Source organism: Myxocyprinus asiaticus, chromosome 44, assembly GCF_019703515.2.
Source record: "Myxocyprinus asiaticus isolate MX2 ecotype Aquarium Trade chromosome 44, UBuf_Myxa_2, whole genome shotgun sequence".
Classification (NCBI taxonomy): Eukaryota; Metazoa; Chordata; class Actinopteri; order Cypriniformes; family Catostomidae; genus Myxocyprinus; species Myxocyprinus asiaticus.
The window spans coordinates 35238972-35263876 of NC_059387.1; the positions used below are offsets into that span (position 1 = coordinate 35238972).

Here is a 24905-nt window from a genome sequence, read left to right on the forward strand (position 1 = left end):
TCTTACCAGATGTAGTTTTGTTGGTGTTTCTCTCAAAGACAATCTCTGCTGTGATCAGCAACATGTTGTTTTGTCACATGACTCAGTGCATCAAATGTTTTTCCCTTTACTGACAGCCCAGAGTCTTCTGAACTCTGATCAGTCAGTTTAAATTAAATTAAATTATGCTTAGCATATAGCAAAGACAAAACACAATGTCCACGCAGGAGGATGCGGGGCCACACAAGGTTAAATCTAGTGAACCGCTGGAATTTCGTTTGAACGAACATGCAACTTTGATCACTATTTAAACATGATTAATAGCATAAACATGCATGCCGATAAGTGCATAGCTTCATAAAGTCTTTCAGCCATCTATATGTTGCATTTATTTTTCCTGATCTTCCAAGGACTGTTATTCTTAGGCTTATACGCGATTGTCCAGTTTCAAAGTTGAAAGGTGCACATTTAATGCTCTTTAAAGTAAAGATTGAGTTTCTTTTGCATCACAAGCCCCATATACGATCCTACACCACCATTTGCATGTGCACAGATGTATGTGTGACCCTGCTCTGATGACCTCAAAGGCTGGTAATAATATAGGCCCGGGGATTTTGCATGATAATACAAGATCCAGACTTATATACATCTGGCGAGCCACCAAATGCAACCACCTATATCACTGGTACAATGATGGTATCAGATGGTAATACTCTGATATGTATCATGGTACTGAATGATTACTATTTGCATATACTGCATAAACTTTTAATATATTAGAAAGAAGGAAATAACAGTACACACAGTAGTCCAGCAAACATGGATTGTCCCAGGTTTTTGTCAGACAGGAACGTGGCATTAATCACTTTGCGCTGCACGCATGGGTTGCGAGCTATCTTCATGTTGTACTGAGGTTCGGTCACTTCGGTCTGAGGTGTCGGGTGTGTGTGTGGCCGAACTCTCACACAAGTGTCTTGTCTTGTTTTTGTCACCTGTTGCGTGCATCGCATGGCGTTTGCCTCACGATGTGTACACAGGCTTTGTTTCGTGTGAGAATGTGTGACATCACTTTGTTTGGTGTTGCTATACATTCTCTCGTCTTGTTTGTCAGTTGGCACGGGCGTCTATTACCTTATTGTCTTGGCGATGTGCACTCATGCCATACGGGTGTTTTGCTGTCTTGTGAGAGCACGTGGCTTTGTTTTGTTTCTGTATCACCGCGTGTCTCTTTGTCTTACGTCATACCCCACCTCCTTGTTTGCCCATTATTAGGTTTATTAGTCACACCTGCCCTGTCTTGTTAACCTGTTGATGTCTATCCCTATTTTAGTCTCCTCATGTTTGCTGTCCAGTGCCAGTTCGTCTTGTGTGTCTTCTAGTCGGTCCTGTTTGTTGGTCTTGTTCCAGTCGGTCCTGTTCCCCATCCAGTCGGTCATGCGTGTTTGCCCCGTTTTCCAGTCCAGCCCGTTTCCATTACCCTCTGCCCCAGCCTGGACACCTTTTTCCCCCTACGGGGTAGTTTATGTTTGTTTTCCCCTTTGTGGGAGTTTTGGTTTATTTTTGATTCATTTTTGTATTTAAATAAATTCCTTGTTTTTGAATCTCTGCGCTTGGGTCCTGAGCCTCTCTATTCATGACATGGATGGCATGTATGCATTAACAATCATATTTTCTCAAAAAATACAGAATAAAACCAATTGTACATACAGTGCATAGTGAATAATACATTTACATAGAGCACACGTGAAGTGCTTTTACTTTGAAGTTGCACTTATGCACTCCAGCGCAAGCAGCAATCTTCTGACAGTTTAAACGGCCTGGATCAACTGGTTGGATTGACACTGAGTGGCCGTCATGATCTGTGAATCAGAGGAACTTTTGATCCTTAAGTTTTAATTCTGGCTGATAGAATACGCGCTTCATAGGAAGATATTAGATGAGCGCTCGACGGGAAGAAAATAATGGATTTTCGTGAGGTTCGTGAATTACATCTGTTTAAACGAGATACCTGCATATTTGCAAACGGTATATAATAGAAGTTTTATTGATATTTGCCTTTTATCATTATAAAAGTGACAGGGAACTGTTGAGGAGAGGCTGTTAGAATACGTGCTTTAGAGGTCAATAAATGAACGCTCCACGGGATGCTGGATCTGCTCAAGTTTTGTGAGGTTGGTTTATTACATCTGTTTAAACGAGATACGTGCATATTTGCAGACAGTATATGATATTAGTTTTATTGATGTTTGTCTTTTTATCATTAGATAAGACAGTTAAAAGTTACAGGGAACTGTTGAGGCTGTTAGAATACGTGCGTTAGTGGTCAATAAATGAGCGCTCCACGGGATGCTGGATCTGCTCAAGTTTTGTGAGGTTGGTTTATTACATCTGTTTAAACGAGATGTCTGCATATTTGCAAATGGTATATAATAGAAGTTTTATCGATATTTGCCTTTTTATCATTAGAAAAGTGACAGGGAACTGTTGAGGCTGATAGAATATGTGCGTTAGAGATAAATAAATGAGCGCTCCACGGGATGCTGGATCTGCTCAAGTTTTGTGAGGTTGGTTTATTACATCTGTTTAAACGAGATACGTGCATATTTGCAGACAGTATATGATATTAGTTTTATTGATATTTGCCTTTATATCATTAGATAAGACAGTTAAAAGTTACAGGGAACTGTTGAGCAGAGAGAGGGAAAATGAAACAGGCGAGCACTTTAACATTGAGCTCAAACGCATCTGCCGCAGCTCTGATATGCGGACCGTTGAAATGACACCGAGTTGCACACCGGTCTATTATTATGGTAACACGATGGCACGTAACAACAAAAATGAACCATGACGGGTCGTTTATATGTCTGAGTTGCTTCACATGCAAGCAGGTGATTCTCAGCGCCCTCAAGAAACAAATCGGCCAACGGGGAAAATGTAGGCGATAAATTGGCCGATATTCAGAATTTTTTCATTATCGGCATCGGCCGATATATTGCCTCACCGATATATTGGACGACCCTTAATTGAAACTGTGTAATAATGTTTTTTAAAGTGTTTAGACTAGTATTGTATTTATAAATATTATAATTAATTCGCTGCATTGACCTAACCACAGAAATAGTGAGCCATTATGGTCTTACGTGCTTAAGGCTTTGCATTGTACGCAGATATTAGGAAATAAACCGCCCTTGTTTTGTAAACTGGCACTTTTATATTAATTTAAAGCATTTGGTGATTTGGAAACAGTTTTCTTAAGTCCGATAAACAGAAGACGAATGACAAACATTGAGCGAAACATTGCATTTTATCATAATATATCGCAATAATATCGTATCATGACCTAAATATTGATATTATATTATATCGCCAGTTACCTTGTGATTCCCACTCCTAATTTAAATATTTAAAAAATGTTTATCGTTATTTGAAAATATACAGTCTTTAGATAGATGAGAAGGAACCAAATTTATTTATTTTTTTGGTTTCCATCCTAGAGAATACAACAGTTCTCTTGACAAAATCTCAAGAAATAAAATAATGATTTCGTTTCAGCTTTTACAGTGTTCGCATCTTTTTGAATTTCTGGCTTTTCCAAGATTTAAGGGTTTGTGATGACTGGATACAGATTCTAAAAAATAATTTTGATTCAGACCGATTTGCTAATGAATCATTTAGAGCTAGTTGTGTCAAAAATATGGTGACAAACATGTCCCTTGACTTCTCAGTTATGGAAAAGATTTCAAATAGTCAAGACGCCCCATTTAAAAGGCATCATTCTATATCCTAACCTTTTATTAAATAATATGAAATGGTTTGACTCTATATTGTTTTATGCATTATTTAGAAAATATATTTGAATTTGTCAGCTGCCTGAAAAAACCCTCGTCCCCTTCATTTGATACAGCACTTCAATGACATTTACAGTTATAGTTATGTTTCACTTTTACTCATTTAGTTTTCTCAGGCAAAGCATTAGTGCAAGTGTGCAAAAAAAAGCAGTAATTAATCATTTAAATAATTAAAAAAGAATGTTTGTCCCTTGATTACATGTCACTGGTGTTATCAATGTTAAAAAGTTGCAGAAAAGAACTTACAAGATTTTCCCACCGTGTTGAAAAGTTATTAAATTACATTTTAACTAATTTTTTCACATGGTTCATTTAAATATGTCATTGGTGTTACATTGTTTAATGTTCATGTGAAAGCTTATTGAAGAAAAAATATTTAATGGTATAAAAAAAAAAATAAAAATACAAGTTGTACTTAACGAATAAAAATAAACAAGATAATCTCAAAATTTCAATATTTTCAAGTCAACATTTTTTTAGTAATTTACTGGACTCAAAAGAATGATTCACTATTGAACAATTACTAAATCAGACATCGCTCTGGCTTGCGAGCAAGTTTTACTCAACGCAAGACGAGCAATATCTAGTTCATGAAATATTTAAGAGCAGAGAAAAAACAGAAAAATGCATATTCATTATAAAACATTCCATGACTTTTCCAGGCCTGGAAAACACAACTTTAAAATTTCAAGGTATTCCATTAATGTGGGAACCCTTTAACAAATTTAGGATTTAATTCCGTAAGAAGAACGAGTAATAAACTGATTGTAAGACTCTTCACCAGGTCTAGAGAGGTTCTGATGACAACATCCACAATCTTCCCTTTCACAAAAGATAAAAACACTTGTATTCTTCAGTCAGTCACCTCAAAAACACTCGAGCGCTGTTGTTTGGCAGCCGTCCATCTGGACACCAGAAACTGTTTTTCCTGTGCTGAAGCTCTCCGTTTATCAGACAATCCAACACAAATCTATTTATAGACTTTGGCACAAAATGCAAACCACAACTCAACCACAAAACCACAAGGAACAATATTTATAATAATCCAACCATATCGCAATAAAAAACAGAGACAGTTAGCGAGGGAAACGCAGGTCTGACGGTCTCATACACACATACACACACACAGTTATGACGAACTGACAGCAAATGCAAATCTCCAAAATGTGCATAAAAACAAAAAATTTATTCGCTCAACTGAGGTGGATACATTTTTATTTCATAAGACTAAAAATAAATTGCTGTGCTTGATGAATCTGCAAGATTCCTTAGTGCAAACAATTACTAAAATGGGAAGACTAAACAGAAACCAGGAGAAACTGCTATCCACTAGGGCAGCAACAGCTATTATCGATAATGAAAATCATCGACAACAAATTTCATTATTGATTAGCTGGATATATGCCGCGAGTACGGAGAAGCTCCATCAGTGACATCACTTCAGAGCACGGTGAAAATGTGTTGCATGATGAAACTCGTTTGAAAAATGACGGAGACAAATTGAAGCGGAAAAAACATGACTCAAGATGCCCAGCGCACAAGAGCACTTAATAAACACTTCAAAGAAGATCATATTAACCCTTATGTAGCTTTAGGGTCAAAAACGAACCCTTTTGAACTTTGCTTCCTTAAAAAACATGGTTTCCTTCATCTCAGTGGCATGAGATTTGGTGACTTACCCTTTATTTGCTATCCATACACACACACACAAAATTGGGCTGGACTGAGGTTGTGTGGTGGTGTGATAAACTCACTTGCCATGTTCGGGGTAAAATTTGACCCACTTTTCTTTTTTTTTTATTATTATTTGCCAAATAAAATCAATAAATCAGCCACAATGCAGAACACAAACACGCACAGAAATGAAGGGGTGACACTATAAAAGAGCATTTCTTCTAGAATTTGTCAAATAAAATCAGTCACAATGCAGAACACAGAAATGAAGGGGTGAGACCATTACACATCCAGAACGGAGAACACACACACACACACACACACACACACACACACATACATAAATGAAGGGGTGAGGCAATGATACTTAGCACACACCAAGCATGCTTACACATGCATGCACACCAACACTCACACACACACACACAGACGCACGCACGCACGCACACTCGCGCACAGACACGCACACAGACACATAACACGCACACGCAGACACATAACACACACGCGCGCGCGCAGACACACAACACGCGCGCAGACACACAACACACGCGCGCGCGCAGACACAAACACAACACGCAGACACACGCACGCACACAACGCACGCACGCAGACACACGCGCAGATGCACACGCAGACGCACACATACATAAATGAAGGGGTGAGGCAATGATACTTAGCACACACCAAGCATGCTTACACATGCATGCACACCAACACTCACACACACACACACAGACGCACGCACGCACACTCGCGCACAGACACGCACACAGACACATAACACGCACACGCAGACACATAACACACACGCGCGCGCGCAGACACATAACACACACTCGCGCGCAGACACATAACACGCGCGCGCAGACACATAACACACACACACACACAGACACAACACACGCACGCACGCACGCAGACACACGCACGCACGCACGCAGACACACAACACACACACACACACAAAGACTTTTAGACACTTGATTTTTTTTTTCACTGTGAGAGTTTACACAGGGGTGGAAGCAAAATGTTTATTCTAAGTCTTATGTTTGTACACAAAATTAATTATCACTGTTCATTTCTGTTTATTGCTGTTGGTTTTATTGGCATTTTTTATTAATTTATTCTATTGATTTATTGAATTGTGATGTTTGAAATAAATGATAGGCAACAAAAATATTACTTTAAGTCTTCTCTTTGTAACACCATGGTTTGTAAACAATGTGGCATCATTGCAAAAGCTGACACTTCAAAAAACCTCAAACCAAAAAAAAAAAAAAAAAAAAAAAAAGCTATTTTAATGTCTTTGATAATGTTTAAATATATATTCAAATGCAGAACCTGTGTTAAGATCTACATTTTTTTTTTTTTTAAAAAACAGTCTGCTACAACCAGGCAAATGAGGGTACCTCTGCAGCAATCTACTGCTTATAACTATATAATTTCAGGTCATTTTAAATTACGTTTTATTATTTTTTTTCAGCAATCTGCCCCTAATGCATGACGCCATTTTTCATGTTTTCTCCCTGAATTAAATGGAGAAATGTAGATCTTCACAAAAGTGAAAGTGACAAAAAAAAAGTTACATGAAAATGAATGGTGTAGTTTAGTCATTTAGAGGTAAAGAAGGTAAATAAATACCACAACCCCCCCCCCCCAAAAAAAACTGCACAACTCTAGAGAACTCTAGAGTGAAGTTAGTGTTATTACATTTGTTTTAAAAAATTCCATGATTACGGTACAAAATTACACGGTCTCAAAGGCCCCAAGGATGCACCCGTAACGAAGGGTGCACAAGGGTTAAGTATACAGTTTAACGTAGAGCAGATGCTGCTTCAGGTGCACTGAAAGAGTGTGTGCGCTGTTTGATGTGCTTAAGAGTTACATTTGACTGCAATTTTCTATGTATGTATGAAGCAAAAAAGCGCACACATCCACGTGAATCAAACTGATCACAATGGAGAAAGGGAGCGCAATCATTTTGATTAAACTCGTGCAACATCATACCACGCTTTCAGTTCCAATGTAATCAATCATGCAGCTTTCATGGATATCACACCGATGTCTCAGAGGTGAAATCGTTTCTCATGTAACCACATGAAATACAATGAGCACCAGGATGAGACTTTTCAGCACGAGACTGAATTTGCTATATTAAACTTATACAATGCTGAATATAATGTATAATAATGATAAGGGTCCTGATATTTGATGGGGTCTGATTTCACCAGTAAATTTATACTATGGCAAATATAATTTTACTGGATAAGCATGCACTACCCTTAACTCTTCTGAAAATCTCTTCTTTGCCCTTTGAGCCCTTCAACACATCTCAAGAGCCAAACTCTGTGACTAACAACGAATCAAGACAAAATACTGAATTTTGTCACGCTTAAAACAACAGATTGTCCCAGACTCGTTTCCCATGAACCCGTGAGCCGTCGCGGACGGGCCTCCTCACAGCAGGTGGTCAAGAGTTTTCCATGACAAAAGCGTGACCTCCGTCACCCCACGATCCCATGTCTCTGAACGTCTCACACAGTATCACTCCAACAATGAGTGCAAAACTCCACTAGAAACTCGTCAGTCAATCATTGTTTTGAGGAATGACGATTCTCACAGCTGCAACAGTCTTCTTTTTTTTTACAGTGTTGTACGCTGTTGTACAATAGTATCAATAAATAAGTGTTAATTGAATCATAAAGGAACCGCAATAATTAAGTGTAATCTGAATCAGAACCAGATTCCCATACTGCATATTTATATGCATTAAACATGCTCTTCCTCTGTGAGATATTTTTGCACTCTCTTTCATGGCTGCGAGTGGCAGAAGTGAAGAGTGGGTGTGGAGCGTGTGCGCAGATGACAGCCGCTGATGTCTGCGACAGCTGCGCATCAACATGCAGACGCAGAGGTCAGGAGAGGAGCCTGGGAGTCACGATTATCCACCACATTCCTCCATCTGGAGCGAGGAGGAAACATCTGCCATATTTCCACTCACACAATAATGTCTCCACACACACAGATCAGATCTCTCAAACCAGAAACAGCTCTGAAAACAGCTTACGTTCTTTAGAAGTATTTAGGGTAAAAATAACAGATTTCCTGATTAATCGCGATTTCATTTGAACAATCGTGACATCGATTCTTAAAACAAGATAAAATCGCCACTGGTTGATCTCATTAGCAGGCAAAAAGGAAAAGAGAGTTGAGAGAAGAGCTACACAAATAACGAGAATCTTAAAGATCACTTTTTATAGGGGGCCCGTGTAGCTCAGCGAGTATTGACGCTGAATATCACCCCTGGAGTCGCGAGTTCGAATCCAGGGCGTGCTGAGTGACTCCAGCCAGGTCTCCTAAGCAACCAATTGGCCCGGTTGCTAGGGAGGGTAGAGTCACATGGGGTAACCTCCTCGTGGTCGCTATAATGTGGTTCTCGCTCTCGGTGGGGCGTGTGGCGAGTTGTGCGTGGATGCCGCGGAGAATAGCGTGAAGCCTCCACACACGCTATGTCTCCGCGGTAACACGCTCAACAAGTCTCGTGATAAGATGTGCAGATTGACGGTCTCAGACGTGGAAGCAACTGAGATTCGTCCTCCGTCACCCGGATTGAGGCGAGTCACTACGCCACCACGAGGACTTTGCCCAATTCCCAATGCGCTCTTTCCAAATTGGGGAGAACCCAACCCAACCCCCCCCCCCATCCACGCATTTGACTGACTGACAGGCAACTTAAGTGTCCGTGTGATCTAAGAGCGCTTGCAGAGTCGCGGTAATGCAGATCATATGCACCTAAACGTTAAAATACACTTTAAATTTCACAGACCAAAAAAAAAAAAAAATTTGGATTTGCATCAAAATGTCAGACTTGGTGCAAATGTCACCTAATACACCTGCCGGCGGGGCAGGGCAGACAGGAGCTTGTGGACTGGATTCAGCCTCGTCACATTTGGCGGGTGGCGGGTACTATTTTCACACCCTGGCCACTATTTAATATATTTGCCGACTCCCCAGATCCATGGTTTTGCCATTTTCTGGTATTGTTGATCATCGTCTGTCAATTGAGTGTCGCAATCGGCATCCTTGTAAGACATCGTCAATATCCGATTACATCGTCCTATCACCCAGCCCTAGCTGCACATGCATATTACCGGTGTATATTTACTAATTAAACAGCCTTTTGCAATTCATAAAGCTATCGCATGTCTTCAAGTGGCTTTGAATAAAATGCACGAGTCATACGGACTACTTAAATGGTGTTTTTAATGGTCCCTTATGTCAGTTTTGGAGCTTGACAGTAACACGACTAACAAAGTATTGGATTTGGATCAGGCTCGTCAGACCAATACACGATCCATCTAAAAACGTCAGTATCAGAAATATCAGAAAATCAGAAATTGGTACCCAGCCCTATATATTTTTACTAGAAACATTTTTATTCACAAAGATTTTCCATGTACATTTTTGAGTGATGATAATTCATTGAAACTGATGTTTGAACTGATGGTAAAATCACTGTATTGTATGGCCTCTCGTGGCTTAGCTACAGTTTAAATCCTTCACTGACTTTATCATTGGATAATAAGTGGATGGATAAGTAATAAATCAATATAAAAAAAAAAAAGAATCTCTTTAAAAGACAACCAAATGGGTCAGAGGGAGAGTGTCAAAGAGTGTCAATACAGGGCTGGAAACAACCCTTTTCTGCCCAACATTTCAGCACACAGACAGACACAAAAAAAAAGCTGAGGGGGAGCTACCGCAGGGGTCGGGACCTATCCACCAGACGGAGCCCCAACCCCCCAGACAAATGGCTTCCAAAGGCACGACACAGACATGCACACAAATACACACACAAAGCGCTCACTAATTCTCAAGAACACAACATAAGAGCCATCAATCGTACGCTGAATGGGGCTCGCTGTGACCCTGCCCCGTTTCTGAGCAGTTCTCTCCAGACAAAAAAGAAACTTCTGCAACAAACAAGGACCGTCTGAGCAGACCACAGACAGACATGACCACTGAGCAACAGACTCAATATCAGGATGAAATTGACAAACCCACAACAACAACAACCTCTAGGTTTCTAATGCGCTTGACGGAATGAACTATAGATTCCACAGAATAACCAGTAACAAGCAAGCATGCACAGAATCTGCAACCGCACCACAGAAAAGTGCCACCGATATCTGTAGAATTCAAACACCCAACATTCTACACATCCCACAGCACTTTGAATGTTCGCTTTCAATATTTTGGTTTATCGGATCATGATTTTAGCCATCACTTTTAGTTTGGTTTAGGTTTGCAATTAAAAATTATTTAGATAATCGATTAATCTTCGATTATTTCTTCGATTAATCGGATAAAAAGCCACATTTATTCCAAAAAAAAAAAAAATTCTCAGTTTGGAAGCAGCAGGACAATAAATGAAAATACAAAAAACAAAACCACAATCTAAGTGATACCTGGTAAGAGGAAGAATGCTGTTATGCCTTTATTCTAAAAATAAAAGAATAATACTAAGGCAGTCTGGGGGGGTAATTCACCAAGAGTGTATTGCGCCCGGTAAATGTGCTTTTTATTAGCAGGCGCTCTCTGTGCTGGTATAGCGCCCAATTCACTTAAGGAATTATGCAGATGTGCAAGCGTGGCCACAAAAAGTGTGCAGAATGCAATTTGCACGTGCAATTCAGAATTTGCGGGCTGATTTTGAGTGCAATATTACGGAGGATGCCGCAGACCACCGTATTTGACACACCCTTTCGGGACTGTATAGCATCACTGTGATCTAAATTAGTGGTCGACCGGTATGAGTTTAATGGCTGATGCTGATATCCAGAGAGCAGGGTGGCCGATAGGCCGATACAATGCCGATATCTCACACAATTCAACATAGTAAATAACAAACATTAATATGCTAAAATAAACTCTTATTTAGCACTATATTTACTCAATTTCACACAAAACTACAAAACTGACATCTGTTTTGAATGAATGAAACTCTTAAGGAAACTGATTTCCAAACAGTTTGAAAAGCACCTTAATTTCATCGTACCTCCGCATACAGCCTCCAGAGGCAGCATTGTCCTGGTTTCAGACTCAGCGGTGCGGATCCAGCGCAAGCCTCAATCTCCTGACAGTTTAAACGGCCTGGATCGACTGCTTGGATTGTTACGGAGTGACCATCATGATTTGTGAATCAGAGGAACTTTTGATCCTGATCCTGAAGTTTTTGATTCTGGCTGATGGAATACACGCTTCAGAGGAAGATATTAGATGAGCGTTTGACAGGGAAAAAAAGCTGGATTTCCATGAGGTTCATGAATTACATCTGTTTAAACGAGATATTTGCAAATGGTATATAATACAAGTTTTATTGATATTTGCCTTTTATCATTATAAAAGTGACAGAGAACTGTTGAGGAGAGGCTGACAGAATACGTGCTTTAGAGGTCAATAAATGAGCACTCCACAGGATGTTGAATCTGCTCAAGTTTTGTGAGGTTGGTTTATTACATCTGTTTAAATGAGATATGCACATATCTGCAGACAGTACATGATATTCGTTTTATTGATATTTGCCTTTATATCATTAGATAAGGCAGTTAAAAGTTACAGGGAACTGTTGAGGAGAGGGAGAATGAAACAGGTGAGCACTTTAACATTATGAGCTCAAACGCGTCTGCCGCGGCTCTTATTTATGGACCGTTTAAATGACACTGTGTTGCACACCGGTCTATTATTGTACTAACACGATGGTACATAACAACAAAATGAACCATGACTGGTCGTTTACAAGTCTCAGTCACTTCACATGCAAGCAGGCGATTCTCAGCACCCTCAAGAAACAAATCGGCAAACGGGGAAAATGTATTGGCCGATGCGATAATGAAAAAAAGTCAGAATATCAGACGATTTATCGGCCTCTGCGATATATCAGTTGACCACTAATCCAAATCATCTCTTAAACATGATGAAAGTGTGCTTTACTAGATCTGGATATATGCCAGGTTATAACGCTGTTCATCATTTGATCAGTATTTGATGAATTACTGCTGATATGATCAGTTGAAAATTTTCACGAACATCTCTTTTAAATAAAATTCATTTTACTGCCTACTTTCATTCATGGTAATAGTGCAATCTTGCACTGGGCAATTTCTGTGAATTGAAGTGCAATCTACAATGAGCCTAATTTACACCGAAAGGACGTGTGTTTGCACGGAGAGGACTGGCAAATACTCAAGACGCGCCGCAATTTCAGCACTGATTGCACCTGCCAAAATAGATTGAGGGTTGTTGGAGAATAAGATGCCGTTTTTTTGCACTGAAATACCACATGCAAAGTGGCGCAACTGCTTCGTGAATCTGCCCCAGTGTGTAGTTACTGTTCTTCTAAAATATTATTTCTTGCATTATCTATAGGATTTTAATTACGGTTAAATTTAAACCTATGTCCGAAGCCAATGTTTATCAAACAGCTCAGTTTAATAAAAATTATTGTGGTCTGTTTCTTTTGAGATCGGTTTGATTGATGCAGATGCGTACGCATTCAATAGCTTAGTGAAGTTTAACGTTGCAAAATGAAAAAACTCGCCAAATTGAATTCTTCTCTGAATTTCTTAGCCAACGAGTTATCATGCAAACACAATATTCACTACTGTAAAGTGATGTCACTGACAGAGTTTCCATGTGCACGCCACACATATCTGACTAATGGACAAAATTTATTGTCTCTTATTTTCATTATTGGTTATTAATGAGTTCATTGATTTGTTAAATGTAATTCAGTATTTAAACACTTACCATTCAAAGCTCTACACATGCCTCCCCCCATATTTGGCTAATTTGATTATGCATTTAGATATCAATAAGAGTGTTGCACTCGCAGCTTCATTTAAAAAAAATATATATAGATTTTTATTTCCAACACAATAAATGCATCATTCAGATTCAGTGTGGACCTACTAATATGTGCTACATGACCATCAAACTATTCAAATGTCTGAGCTCGGGTGACCTTTTCGCTACGTAACAGGATGGTAATCACCACGGATCTTCAAACTGTAAACATTCGTTCACGAATAATTTCATAGAATACTTGAGCTAAACAAACCTGAGCTTATCCAATTCCTCGGCATTATCATGAGGACTCGGAGCGCAGCGTATGATGTACGACGAGGCCCGTGTGAGAGATAGCGCTGGCGGAATATCATTGTTTATGTACGGCATTCTGCTCATGCAGCTCGGGCCCAGATAAGTGTTATCTGCGAAGGCAAACAAATGACACGGCAAGTTCAGAGACAGCCTTTTCTACAGCACGTGACTGCAGTCGCAATCTCTTTTTGCACATTTCTAACACGTCGTCTCATTTAAGGAAATAATAGAACTGGATGTGCAACAATTATAATCCTGGGAAATTATCCAAGTCTTGGTAAGCAAGTGTCTCATTGGTAATTGTTACAGCAGAATTCATAAGTATAAACAAATGTGGCTATGGAAAATGGACAGAGAACCACATGAGACACTAAAAAAGGAAATGCAATGATAAAAATTAGCCTAAGACACACCGACACGTAATCATGACCTTCTTTCAGTGCAATAGGCTTTTTTATTCATTTAATTCAATTTTGAACTCAACTACACCCACTCGCTAGCTCGTATATGAAAGTTTATTAAGGATAAAAGTTTTGTAAACTTCAGAATATAACTTGTTGCAGATACCCACATTCCATTTAAGTTGCACATAAATATATAAAAATATCAGTTGATATAAATATAGGCTGAAATGTACAAAGTGTGCTTTTTCTCCCACAAGAGCTCCATAATAGGACCAAAAAACAAACAAACTGATTATTCACTTAAGACTAGTGGTCGACAGATATATTGCCGAGGCCGATATATTTTCCCCTCTGGCCGATTTGTTTCTTGAGGGTGCTGAGAAGCACATGTGAAGTGACTGAGACATATAAACGACCAGTTTGTTTTGTTTTTACGTGCCATCGTGTTACTACAATATCAAACCGGTGTGCAACACAGTGTCATTTAAACGGTCCGCATATCAGAGATAAGAGACGCGTTTGAGCTCATAATGTTAGTGCTCACCTGTTTCATTCTCCCTCTCTCTCCTCAACAGTTCCCTGTAACTTTTAACTGTCTGGTCTAATAATAGAGGCAAATATCAAAACTAATATAATATATACCATCTGCTAATATGCACATATCTCATTTAAATAGATGTAATAAACCAACCTCACAAAACTTCAGCAGATCCAAGATTATGTGGAGCGCTTATTTACCTCTAAAGCACATATTCTATCAGCCTCTACTCAGCAGCTCCCTGTCACTTTTAACTGTCTTTTCTAATGATAAAGGGCAAATATAAAAAAAACTTATATCATATACCATCTGCAAATATCTCGTTTAAACAGATGTCATTCACAAACCTCACGAAAATCCAGCGTTTTCTAACCACTCTCTCTCTCCTCTCTCCCCAGGTTCCCAGGAGGCAGAGTGGACCGTCAGCTGGCAGAACAGCCGGAAGGGCAGCATCTCCCCTCCAGAGATGTGACAAGGAGGAGGGCATGGCCAGGCCGTGAGGGTGCACGGCCAGCGCCGAGTCAATTAATCAGCAGGAGAGAGAGATAAAAGGGAGCCAGAGATGCCAGTTCGGGGGAGAGAGAGAGAGAGAGGGACACACACACAGGGCTGTGCTGTGTGCGTTTATGTTTGTTTAAGTTAATTTATGCATTTAAAGTTTATGCTGATAGTTCAGCGGGTTTCCGCCATCTCCTTGCCAATCCTGAACCTGTTACATACTTGCAAGGCGGGACTTCCTATCTTCATCCACTGACCATTGGTTGCAGTTGGCCGTTCTAATTTCTCCCATTCATTTTAATAGAAGTGGCCCATCTCTGCTAAATAGTCTCTGGTGTAACAAAGTAAAAGCGCTTCAAGTGTTCAATAAGTAAAGGTCTAATTCACTGTGTAATGTATGTACAATTGGTTTGATTCTGTATTTTTTGAGAAAATGCGATTGCTAACGTGGAGATGCCAACTATGGTTGCTACAGTCTGTACTGTTACTTCCTTCTTCCTAATATATTAAAATAAATTTCATGTGGAAATAAATTACAAAAATGTGATGACTAAACAGAAATCAGAAGAAACTTCTACCTACCATTTAAAATACAATATTATTTTTAGATTCTTTTTTACAAAGTTAAAGTTTTGTGTGAAATTGAGTAAATATAGTGCTTAAGAGTTTATAATTTTTTTGAGCAATTTTGTTTATGTTATTTACTATATTAAATTATGTTATATATAGGCATCGTATCGGCCACCCTGCTCTCTGGATATCAGCATCGGCTTTGCTTGTGTACGAAGCAAAGTACACAAGTGAAGAAATAATTCTGTCAAAAGCAAATATCAGATGCACTGTTATTCATTCCAAATTAAAATCACTGGCAAAATTAAACTGCATAATTGAAGGTGTTTGTTAAGCCAACAACTAAGAAACACACACACACACACACACACACACACAAAACCTTTATAACATACCAAATAAAGTTAATGATCATCCATGATCCTTTGAAATCCTTATTATACATTCAGGTACAAGCTTCTGGAACAGTTGTCCATCTAAATAGGGCTGTGAGAACAATTGCTTTTAAATAAATCTCTTTGTTTTGCCCATTATTGCTCGTATAGATCCTCTAGCCTAAATCATTGAAATACAGCACAAAATGACTTTCTGTTGTGCATTACGAGTAATAAACTGAGCAGCCAAAGACATTCTGTCTGAACGCAAGCAGTGTGATCTTCACTTATTATATTAGCCCAGATTTGAAACGTGGGTTTCGAGTATCTGCAACAGATTAAAATGAAAGCCAAGAGCAAACTGCACATTCATGAATTGCATGAAACTTCACAGGGCAAAAGTCAATTACAGGCAATTTGAATGGATCCCAGTGCATAATTTTTGGGTTTGGATGAATTTTCATGTTCTAGTGCAAAGACCTGATGCAGCACAACACGGTAAACTCTCTATAAAATGCTTCCTTGTGTTGCCGAATGTTGCAAAACATTTTATTTTTAGCAATATTTACAGTATATAGAATATTACAGTAGATTTCACAACAACACTGTTCAACTCGTCACAAAAAAAAAAAATCAAATGTGTTTCATGAAGTAACATGTGAAAACATACTTTGAGTTGCCCCTGTATGTTTTTTTTTTTTTTTCAGATTTTTGCTTATTATGGCTGGTTCAATTCTATTCTGATTCACAAGCTCTCAATTCAATTAGATTCCGATTTGATTCAATTTCTATTCATATGGGATTATTTCAATTATAATGTCCCTTTTGCTGACATATAAAAGAAATTATCTCCCAGCTAATGCTGTTAATTATACAGGGGACCTTTTCACTTGTGCATTAAGAAAATATTAATTTTACTAATTACATTTTATTACTTTCATCATTTAGGTCACATTTTGGCTTTTTAAAAATGAAAAAAATAAATGTATTCAATCAATGAGATATTATATTTCATTATATTATTCTTGTTACATATTTATTGATAAATTGCATAATTTGTATCATTTACAAGTATTTAAATTGATTTGTTGAACATGTGCTAAAACCGTCTTTTTGTCTCTAACATTTCCGTAAACAGTGCCTTTAAATGAGCGCATGTTAACTAGAGAGGACTCAAATGGCTTTATCTCATCTGTGCGATGCATGATTAGAATTAAATGCTTTTTTATAGTTTTTTTCATCAACCACTGACTGTAAAGAACAGAAAGGCTATTAAGAGAGACAGTATTCAATGACTAATACACGTTACACGGAACAACTTTTACTCTCAACACGCTGTGAAAGGATCTCGCTGCTGAACACTTCACGACTAAACTACACAATTACTGCAATCTAAACATTTACCAGCCAGTTGCCAAATATATTCACTTTAGTCGCATAGATTTCCTCTTATTGTAAGAGAGGGTTGAGCATTGAGAGAGAGATCGATCTTGGGATTTAAGAATCGATATCGTTCCAATGAAGATCGCGATTAATCGGAAAAACAATTTTTTTACCCACCCGTCTTCATAAAACAAAGAGAAAATATAAAACAGCACATCATTATTTACAGCAGATGATCCCTATTAAAACAAGCCCAAAAACAATGTAACATGGTGCATAAATGTTGAAATAACCCTCTCAGAACAACATGACAAGCTACACTATATTGCCAAAAGTATTCGCTCACCCATCCAAATAATTGAATTCGGGTGTTCCAATCACTTCCATGGCCACAGGTGTATAAAATGAAGCACCTAGGCATGCAGACTGCTTCTACAAACATTTGTGAAAGAATGGGCCGCTCTCAGGAGCTCAGTGAATTCCAGCGTGGTACTGTGATAGGATGCCACCTGTGCAACGAGTCCAGTCGTGAAATTTCCTCGCTACTAAATATTCCACAGTCAACTGTCAGTGGTATTATAACAAAGTGGAAGCGATTGGGAATGACAGCAACTCAGCCACGAAGTGGTAGGCCACGTAAAATGACAGAGCGGGGTCAGCGGATGCTGAGGCGCATAGTGCGCAGAGGTCGCCAACTTTCTGCAGAGTCAATCGCTACAGACCTCCAAAGTTCATGTGGCCTTCAGATTAGCTCAAGAACAGTGCGTAGAGAGCTTCATGGAATGGGTTTCCATGGCCGAGCAGCTGCATCCAAGCCATACATCACCAAGTGCAATGCAAAGCGTCTGATGCAGTGGTGTAAAGCACGCCGCCACTGGACTCTAGAGCAGTGGAGACGTGTTCTCTGGAGTGACGAATCACGCTTCTCCATCTGGCAATCTGATGGACAAGTCTGGGTTTGGCAGTTGCCAGGAGAACGGTACTTGTCTGACTGCATTGTGCCAACTGTGAAGTTTGGTGGAGGGGGGATTATGGTGTGGGGTTGTTTTTCAGGAGCTGGGCTTGGCCCTTTAGTTCCAGTGAAAGGAACTCTGAATGCTTCAGCATACCAAGAGATTTTGGACAATTCCATGCTCCCAACTTTGTGGGAACAGTTTGGGGATGGTCCCTTCCTGTTCCAACATGACTGCGCACCAGTGCACAAAGCAAGGTCCATAAAGACATGGATGAGCGAGTTTGGTGTGGAAGAACTTGACTGGCCTGCACAGAGTCCTGACCTCAACCCGATAGAGCACCTTTGGGATGAATTAGAGCGAAGACTGCGAGCCAGGCCTTCTCGTCCAACATCAGTGTCTGACCTCACAAATGCGCTTCTGGAAGAATGGTCAAAAATTCCCATAAACACACTCCTAAACCTTGTGGAAAGCCTTCCCAGAAGAGTTGAAGCTGTTATAGCTGCAAAGGGTGGGCCGACGTCATATTAAACCCTATGGATTAAGAATGGGATGTCACTTAAATTCATATGCGTCTAAAGGCAGATGAGCGAATACTTTTGGCAATATAGTGTATCTTTGCTGGTCACACACACTGATGACTATGCATAGAGTCCATACAAATACATTAAAAAAAATCATATACCTACTGTCTCTTTAAATCCCAGTTCTTGCTTGAGGTGACCCATCCATCCCCCATACTCTCTCTCTCGCCCCCCCCCCCACCACCAAGTAGCGATGCTCTGCTGAAGCATGCATATAAAGAAGAAAGAAAAAAACGCAGTAAAGGTGGTTTGTTTTCACCAATAGAATCGTGTTTAAAAGACACACTACCCCACTTTCATTTTTACAGCACCCTCCTCTTGGCCAGTGAAATGCTCTACGCAAGACCATTACACAACACACACAACATCAAGTGTTACGAGTGCCACACAGAGATGCAAAAGTCAGTCATTTGAGAACATGTCCGGGTCTTATTTTATGCCAAAAATTAAAAGAAATAAGAAATTATATTTGCATTAAGAAAATGGAGTCTTTAAATGTTATTGTTTTTTGCATTGTGACATTATTTAATATTTCACAAAAATTCAAACACCTTTAAAATTCACCCCCAAAATGTAATTTTCATTACTGTAAAACATTTAAGAAAATCATTACATAAAAACAATGATCAGTAAAAATCATCATAATTTAATTTCAATAAAAAGAGTACTACCACAATGCATTTAAATTATTGGTCGACTAGTATGAGAAAATAAAGTAATTAATTACAGTTTAGTATTCTTTCTTTAAGTAATTATACTGTATTTTGCATAAAAAAAGTGAAGCCTTTTTTTGAAATTTTGTATTCACTTATTTTTTGCATTGTAGCGTTATTTTCATGAAAATTACTTCTCCAAATTCTCATTACAGTACAATAATCTTGTCTGGACAATATATACAGTTGAAGAAGTTTACATACACTTAGGTTGAAGTCATTAAAACTCTTTTTTTACCATTCCACAGATTTAATATTAGCAAACTATAGTTTTGGCAAGTCGTTCAGGACATCTACTTTGTGCATGGCATGATTAATTGTTTACAGACAGATTGTTTCACTTTTAATTGACTATATCACAATTCCAGTGGGTCAGAAGTTTACATACACTAAGTTAACTGTGCCTTTAAGCAGCTTGGAAAATTCCAGAAAATGATGTCAAGCCTTTAGACAATTAGCTTCTGATAGGAGGTGTACTGAATTGGAGGTGTACCTGTGGATGTATTTTAAGGCCTACCTTCAAACTCAGTGCCTCTTTGCTTGACATCATGGGAAAATCAAAAGAAATCAGCCAAGACCTCAGAAAAAAAACTGTGGACCTCCACAAGTCTGGTTCATCCTTGGGAGCAATTTCCAGATGTCTGAAGGTACCACGTTCATCTGTACAAACAATAGTACGCAAGTATATACACCATGGGACCACGCAGCCATCATACCGCTCAGGAAGGAGACGCATTCTGTCTCCTAGAGATGAATGTAGTTTGGTGCGAAAAGTGCAAATCAATCCCAGAACAACAACAAAGGACCTTGTGAAGATGCTGGAGGAAACAGGTAGACAAGTATCTATATCCACAGTAAAACGAGTCCTATATCAACATAACCTGAAAGGCTGCTCAGCAAGGAAGAAGCCACTGCTCCAAAACTGCCATAAAAAAGCCAGACTACAGTTTGCAAGTGCACATAGGAGACAAAGATCTTACTTTCTGGAGAAATGTCCTCTGGTCTGATGAAACAAAAATGGAACTTTTTGGCCAGAATGACCATCGTTATGTTTGGAGGAAAAAGGGTGAGGCTTGCAAGCCAAAGAACATCATCCCAAATGTGAAGCATGGGGGTGGCAGCATCATGTTGTGGGGGTGCTTTGCTGCAGGAGGGACTGGTGCACTTCACAAAATAGATGGTATCATGAGGAAGGAAATTTATGTGGATATATTGAAGCAACATCTCAAGAAATCAGCCAGGAAGTTAAAGCTCAATTGTGGAAAAACTGAGTTTAAATGTATTTTGCTAAGGTGTATGTAAACTTCTGACTTCAACTGTATACAGTATATGGGTTTTTAAATGGCTGATGATGATATACTGCATGTAGAAATATAATTCAATGACAGCAAAAACTGATGAAAGAACTTTACACTTATTTTACCAATCGGATAAACAGCCAGGCCAATATTACAAATGCATATTACTAAATCATTTGATGTTTTTTGCATCATGGTTGACTACTCTTTAGTGTTTAACTGTCATGCAAATAATGTCACAAAGCAGAAAATCTTAATCTTCCTAAAACAGGCTTCATTTTCAACATGTAAAATACAATGTCTTATATTTTTCTTGATTTTAGGGCGAAATGAGGCACTTCCTAGCAGAGTTTCATCTAAATATAATTAATTTCCTATAAAAACGATAAAACAGAAAAATCAGTATCTTGTTTATTACTGTAATGCTAATAGAGAACCAATATAATTTCAAGATATCAATCTGAAAATTAAATGGTATAAGAGTACGAAATGACGAGCAAACACAATAGAACAAAGTGGTAAAACAAAAGTTACAATTCAAAATCTTCAAATTAAAATGAAATGCCCAGTGCTTATAAAATCTCAGAAAGTAGCTAATTATCTTAAAAAACACTTAAAAACTGACAAGTATAGCAAAGAAGATACGCTCAAATTCAATATACACTTTTAAAATGTTCTGTCAAGTTCAGAGGGCACCAGACAAGACTTCTAGTGAACCAAAATGAAATCAGAAATACCACTTAATGTTTACTACAAAGTTTTCTAACAAAATAACTTCTGTACACTGAAGTTACTCTCAAGAAAACAACTAGAGGTTGACCGATAGTGGATTTTGCTGATACGATAACTAAAGTGGTGGGAAAGGCCGATAACTGATTAATCGGATGATAGTTTTTAAAACTGATTTATAGAATGTAAAAAAAAATTTTAAAAACAAACGTATTCTTTCCTTACTATGACTGGCTCCGACGAAGAGTCCTAAATGAATAAAATCCCAGATGCAGTTTATTGTTCAACCAAAATCCCCAAAATAACCAGAAAGCAAAACTGAGGATTTGGTGGATAACTTGGGACTTTTAAGTACAAACAAGCCCGAAACATGCCGGGGACTCTTATTTTTGAAATGACAAAATGATGAAAAAACTATCGTATAGATTTTTCCCAATAACGATAGTTCCAAAAGGCAACTATTGGTACCGATTAATCGTAAAACCGATATATCGGTCTACCTCTTAAAACAACACAGTCAAACTTCTTTCAAACAAACACTATGGAGCATATGCCAAAGTTCTTGAGCACTTTGAAGTAAAAACAACTCAAAAACACAACTGAACACTCATGTTCTCCAAACAGGAACTTTACTTGGTCAAGTACAAAGAACATCTGAAGCACAAAAACTCAAAAGAAAAACAAAAAGAAACATCAACAGGCTTAAATGTGATGGAATTCCCTCTGTGACAGCAGTGCATTCAAATCTCACAGTATGTGAAAACTGTTCCTGAAACAAATCTGACTTTGGGTTGTTTATCAAAGTGTAAAATGATGTTATTTAATCTCAAGTGAGCATGATCATGAGCTGTATGTATCCACCCCCCCAAACACAACAAAGCCACAGTCCACAACTAGTCAAACACACATTAACTGCATCTATTCTTCATCTATACTCACACAAACACATTTCTAAAAGATCATGTAAATGTTGAGGCATACAGATGAAATTAAATACTAAAAGGCACAAGTGAAGGCGCATGCATGCATTTCACTTATTCTATATAGGAATATAGAAGCACGTGAAACCATCCGTGCATGCATAGAAAATCACAACTAAACCATTCACATCTGAATCAAACGCCTCGAACACATTCAGGAATTGATTCATAAATGCAACTACTGTATGCGAGAAAAGAAATAAAAATCCATGAACTGAGAACACAAACAGTTGGCACTGTGCTTGTGTTATTATTCCATAGAAATGTGAGTAGTATCTGCATTTATGAATGAATCTTACCAGTCATTCACTCATATCTACTAACATTCACAGATAGATCTTTAAATAAATGCTGAAATGTTGCAAATCTACACCAAATTAACATATGTTCTCATGCATTACAAAAAAACATTACAAAAAAGGTTATTAAGTAATAATGCTCCAATGCATCATATGAAATGCGTGTTCATGCATGAGGAATTCAGAATGTCACTCAAGTGTGGACTGGTTACATTTGTAACGGTTACAATGAAATGGAACGTTTAATGATCCAATGTAACAATGTGACTGACTCTCCTCGCCTGCTTTAGACCAATTCATCCCAAACCAGCGGAAAAACAGCAGCACATACTAATATTTGCAGTATTTCATGAAATATTTATGCAAATCTTACCCAACTTTTGGCACATATGAAATAAATGTGCGCTCACCTGCACAGAAAGTTCCCAGAAGAAGTGCAAAAGTCAGCCAGGGAGCGAACATATTCCTCTAGTGACAAAAATACACCCCAGATTTGCTCCTTTCCAGTGTCTTCTGCTTTGCAAACATTTAAAATGATCGGGGGAAACACACACACATACATACATACATACATACATACATATATATAGATATATATACACACACACACACACACACACACACACACACACACACACACACACACACACAACGAGCCCGAGTGACCGTCGGCCCGACGTCCGTCCGTCCACCCCACCGCTCGGGCTGAATAAAACTTTATCACACGGACAAATCCATCGGGAAGCGCCGATATTCCACAGAAACGCCCTCCACTTAATCCAGCGTCAAATAACACGGATCGCTGAGGGACTTTCTCGCAAAGCCTCTCCGCAAAGCTTCTTTCCCCAGTTCACAGTGAGTATGGCTGGACCGGGTCCGACTCTGACATGCATGAAACTGAACTGAGTCCAAAATGGCTTCGGAGAACCTAACTTAACCAGCAGAAATACCGAACAACGAATCCTACTACAACTAAGGCTGAGCTCATGAATATTAATGAGGCTCGCTCAGTAGTGCTCCCTCATTGGCTGGAACAGAGTGAGCTGGCGAATTGGCAGGACTAGATTGAGCTGGCTCATGAATATTAAGTTGTTTGAAGACAGGATGCTCCAGAAGGATGCCGAGGACGTCAGCTGGATCTAATTAACATTCATGAGTCACCTCTACACCGTAGTAGGATTGGGAATTTCGCAGCAACAAAACCCGGATGTTGCAACACAAAGAGAGAATGCAAAGCTTTCGAGTCGAGTCCATATGCTCAGACAACACATTTTCCAAAAATATACACACACAAACTTGCACGCTGTCCTAAAAGCCATAGAGCCAACATTGCTGAATTTAGTTGCAAATAAGTACAAGAATGACTCAAATTATTAGGGAATGCATAACATAAATGACAATTTATGGGAAAACCGACTTGTCAAGAAAATGATGTCATGAACATGTAAAAATACTAAAAGTAATGTTATTTTTTAATGCTAAATATAATTTATATTTATTTACTTATGATATCAAGGTGAAATATTTTTTTTCTTAGATTCACAATAAGTTTATCTAATCAGGTTGTAAAACACACTGACATTAAATCTCTTTCGCAAGACAAACAGTTTAATAAACCCTAAATATATAGAGAGATAAATGTCTATCGTTGCCCACACAAAAACAGCAAAGCAACCAAATCAGTTGCTCTTACATTAATAGAGAAGCAATATAAAATTGCAAGATACAAATCTAAGATTTAAACTGTATAAGAGTAGGAAATTGCAAAAGCAATGATGTCTGCTTTGTCAGACTTGCTGACATTAGAACAAGTCAAGAAAGTGTTAAAACAGAGTTACAATTCAAACTGTTCAAATTCAAATGAAATTCCTGGTTCTTCAATGATCACAGAAGGTAATTATGTTGAGAAGCAGCACTT

General features: G+C 38.6%; 1 protein-coding gene across 1 annotated transcript in view; it reads right to left on the reverse strand.

The window, feature by feature from the left end:
• LOC127434624 (activin receptor type-2B-like) overlaps positions 1-23868 on the reverse strand; it is a 64620-nt gene extending 40752 nt beyond the window's left edge. Inside the window, exon 1 of the mRNA XM_051687497.1 lies at positions 23398-23868. Within this exon, the coding sequence (XP_051543457.1) occupies positions 23398-23449 (52 nt within the window). The 5' untranslated portion in view covers positions 23450-23868. The remainder of the gene's footprint in view (positions 1-23397) is intronic.
• Positions 23869-24905: the final 1037 nt, after the last annotated feature.